Raw genomic sequence first — 4,328 nt, 5'->3', positions numbered from 1 at the left:
TTGGGCTTGTACGCTAATTCCGGATGTATGGACTTTTCCGGCGGCGGCGGTGCGCGATATCGCGTCGCGGCGTTCTGTACGATCTCTAAACGCGATGCTATCAACTCGAGAGAAGCGAAACTTTGAAACTCGTGTCGTCGTATGGATCCCTGTATCCGCGGCAGCAAGCTACGGTATACATGATCCAACTGCGCCTCCAAAGCCCACGATGGACTCTGGCGATCGAACAACGATTGCATGCACGTTATATAGTCGAAAATCGTTTCGTCTTCTCCCTGCGTTCGACGCAGTATTTCATCGCGCAGGGCGTACTGATAATCCGAATTACTAAAGCGACTACGCCACGCCGCCGCGAAATCGTCCCAATTTTGCTACTCGGCGCGCCGATTCTGAAACCAGTACAATGCGGTGTCCGTTAAAAAGAAAGGAAAAGATCGGCATCCTCGACCGCGTACAAAGCACGTCCCTCCTCTAATCGGATAAAGAACGAGTCTGCCCCGCTTCCGCGAGCGCCCGAAAACGTTAAGTTCCATTTCCGCAGCATATTAAAAACTTCTGAGACGGGGGTGCGCGGAGGTCCGGCCGCGCCGGGCCCGTCCGGCGACTGAAGCGGGGTACGGTATCCGTCACGCGAGGGAGACGGCAGACATCCGTCTCCCCTAGGAAACAACGGTGTTGTCGCGCGCACGGGGGTCTCGCAGAGCCGCAATATATCACCGGGAATCGCGTCAAAATCGGCCATCGCTTGGCCGGGACTATCGGGTCGGATGATTTCCAGCTCCGCCGGGGGCAGCAACAAGGGCGCGTTCCCGACGGCTCCGCTCGGTTCCGACGGCCTCTCTAATTCGTATCGCAAAAGTCGGTGCCGCATCTCGTGTAAATCCCCCTCAAGACTTAGCTCTCGTAGCGTCAATTCCTCTCGCGCCTGATCTACCGGCAACCTATAAATCCAGCTAAATCGCGATCGCCCTTCCGACATGATGTCGTTGGCGGAAACCGAAAAGAAAAAGCAAAAAAAATTCAGGGGACTCGCGGCCACGCGTCAGTACACGCGCACGCCGAAGACTCTCCCCTCTTCCCAAGGTCACTCCTCACACGTGGTCGGAATTACCGCGCAAAACACTAACCGCGTCACGAAAACAACACGTGAAATAATAATTACCGAACTCTAATGGCACGCAGCTAAGCGGCAGCACGAAGGACACAGAAAGATTCCGGCAACAGCGCGAATGTAAACAATTACTCGTTCGCGTCGAAAACAACTAAAAAGAAATGACCGACAGCTGTACTTCGCGAATGGAATGCGAGAGCCACTGTTGAAAACGACAAGCACACTCCCGAAATAATGCACGCGAATTTACTCTTAGAATTTTGCACGAAGTTTCAGGTTCCTCGCAATTATCGAAATCTAATATTCGCGACACGCACAATACACTGCTGAAAGAAAGCGAATATTAACACAGACACAGAAAGCATAATCAAAATACAAGCAAGCATAAAATAAATTCGCTGCAATGGCATAAAGAATAGCAGTACAGCACACGCAAGAATATATGCACGCTTCCTTGCTCTTCGCTCCACAGGGACGATCTTTAATTTTCCGTGGGCCCCACGTTGGGCGCCAAATTTGTGACCGCACTTTCTCAAGTGTCGGACTACAAGATCCGGCTAAAGGCAACGAGTACCGTAACTCGCAATTACGCAGCATCCGAAAAACGCGAAGTTGGGCGCCAGGCACGAGCGGGCGTGCCACCCTTCGAATTATCACGCGGAATTGAAATCTAGAACGCGGTAGAGGGGCGGTTCGTAGGGTGCGGAGGAATGTGGAAGAGCAAGGGCGAGATAAAACACTCCGAATTTCGGTAACAGTAACAATGATTAACAAATATATTTGCGTGTGCTGCAGTTTACAGGCGATTTGTTCGGCCGCGACTAACGCCGCGGCAGCCGTCGGCGGTATCGCCGAGGTCGCGATTCACACGTCCGGGAACGCTCCCGGAGATGACGGGTGTACGAGCTCTCGTCCTGACGCTACTTTAAATCCGCGAAAATATCTCGCCGCTGTACGCGAGTACGCCTCGCACGGCGTACTACGGATCACACGCCACGTGGCGTCGCGATAACTCTAAGTACTGCCGACATTCGGCACGCAAGCACGCAATAATCCGAACACTAAATAACGCGCAAGAAACACAAAATAACACGTAATTAACGCACAAGTGACCCGGCTGTGGCAAGGAGAGCGCAAAATACTCTACTCGATTCGCGTAACTCTATGCCGGGCGGATGGCACACGCGGACTCTACACACGAACATACATTTACCGGACAACGAAACTGAAATAGCGCGACCCGCCCGACAATGAAACCGGCGGCTGACAATTGTAATCGCTAACGTTCGTTTCACCAAGAACGGCAGCTACGGGGGATGTTCTCCCTCAAAGTTTCTCGCACTCGGCAACAATACGGGATCCTGCGTCCTATCCCACGCGCGACCACAGCACAAGTGTCGCTCGACGGTCCTTCCGGCAGCACGCAGGCAGCAGGGGGTCACGCGATCGGCTGATAGTGTGCCGATTGGCCCTTGCCCTGCGAGCGCGACGCCCGCGAATCGCGGTGTCGCACGTGATCAGCTGGCTCGCAGCCGGCAGCGCGGACTTTAAATTAGGCTCGTGTCTCTCATCGGGCCCTGGCGTCGACTCTGCTCGCTCGTCTCGCTTCCGTACCATTCGCCGTCGGCAACCCGATCCTGGCCAGATCGTGCGAGTCCATTGCCTCCGTATTTACTCTCGGATTGCTGAAATTAATCGGCGACAGTAACAAGCTCGTAATAGAGAAGATGGAGCTAGCGTTCGTAGGAACTATATTATCTGACCTGCGTGCTCCGTTTCTCCCGCGGTGAGCCAGACGTTCCGAGGCCGATGTCTCTCTCCCTCTCGCCGCTTGGTGTAGACGATTTCCTTATGTCGCCGATTTATTCCTACAGTTACGCTCACGAGGAAAGAAAAGGTTACATAAAGCGCGCGGTAATAAAATTGAAAACGCAATGCGCGCGGATACGCTCGCCTCCCTAAATCGGGGAGGACGCAGGATCCGAAACCGCTCTTCTTCGGTCGGGTGTTGCGACCCTTGTGACGGACGATCAGAAAAACGTCACGTCGCATCACATATGTAATCCTTATATCGATATATAATAAAAGGAACGATAAGTCAGCTTTTGTTTTTAGGACTTTGCGTTGTGCCGTACCTGAGCGCGCCAACTTTAGACGATCTGATTAGTTAACTTTAAACATTTATAATTCAAAAACTATTATACCCTCAAAATTTTGGTATTGAAACTTTTGTCTTAAAATGATTTCAGGAATCTACCCTTAAGCGTTGGTCCGGTCTTTACGGGACACCCTGTATATATATATATGTCGTTGGGCATTACATATATATAGCACTGTTGGTAGCACTGTTGGATTTGTGAAGGCGACAAGCGAAAGACGCAAGTTTTTATTTGTTACGCTTTTTTTACGTTCTAACAGTTTTTACTGCTAATTTATCGCTGCTTCTTATAATGTAAGTACTGCTTTATTATAAAATTAATTTGATATTATGTTTCGTTTGTCGAGAACTTAATTCTCGGCGTTGTTTAATGTGGCGATTAGAAATTCACTGTTACAAGACAGAAAATACTTCTTCTTTTGTTTTCATAATGCCAATTAGTTTTCTCGATGCACTTATATATTTTTTAATCATACTAGCATTATAGACGCGCGTTTCACGCGTGCTATTTTAACTGCACTTTTTACTTTTTACTATAATTTACTATAATTCTACATCAATCTCAATACATACAATTGTCAAAAGTCAATGCAATGACAGCCGTTCACGAAGTTAGCGCAGTGAAAGAATCAATTATCATCGCGGAAAAGAGTCAAACATATCTTCGAGAACAACGATACATTCCGAGTTCGACTTAATACCTTTTTTTAGACAGGAAGGTTACTGTATTTGGTATTGTAAAGGTCTGAGCGGATAACTGTAATAAAATTGTAGTACAAACTTACGTAACCCTGGTAAAAATTGCGGACAAAAACAGACAGAAAATGCATCCTATCCGTTTCTGTCTGCTTTACTATGCGTTTCTTAATCTGCAATTACGGATAAATGCAGATAGATTGTGTTCACAATCTATCGGTTTCTGTCCGCAAAAATGGATGGACAACTGCGATTTCTATCCGTTTCTGTCTGCAAATGCGTATACGCATCCTGTCCATTTCTGTCAGCAAATGCGTACACGCATTCTGTCCGTTTCTGTCTGCAAATACGTATACGCATCCT

The 4,328-nt window shown here is 48.8% G+C and overlaps 1 protein-coding gene across 1 annotated transcript in view; it reads left to right on the top strand.

The window, feature by feature from the left end:
• Positions 1-1,821: 1,821 nt before the first annotated feature.
• The window catches only part of LOC105449133, a 5,119-nt gene continuing 2,612 nt past the window's right edge, over positions 1,822-4,328 (top strand). The window contains exons 1-2 of the mRNA XM_011688135.1: positions 1,822-1,862; positions 1,907-2,087. Of these exons, the coding sequence (XP_011686437.1) occupies positions 1,822-1,862; positions 1,907-2,087 (222 nt within the window). The remainder of the gene's footprint in view (positions 1,863-1,906; positions 2,088-4,328) is intronic.

This window comes from Wasmannia auropunctata, unplaced genomic scaffold (assembly GCF_000956235.1).
Source record: "Wasmannia auropunctata unplaced genomic scaffold, wasmannia.A_1.0 LD336078.1, whole genome shotgun sequence".
In the NCBI taxonomy this organism is placed as follows: domain Eukaryota; kingdom Metazoa; phylum Arthropoda; class Insecta; order Hymenoptera; family Formicidae; genus Wasmannia; species Wasmannia auropunctata.
The sequence above is the reverse complement of the archived record's forward strand: the minus strand, read 5'-3'. Positions and strand labels throughout refer to the sequence as shown.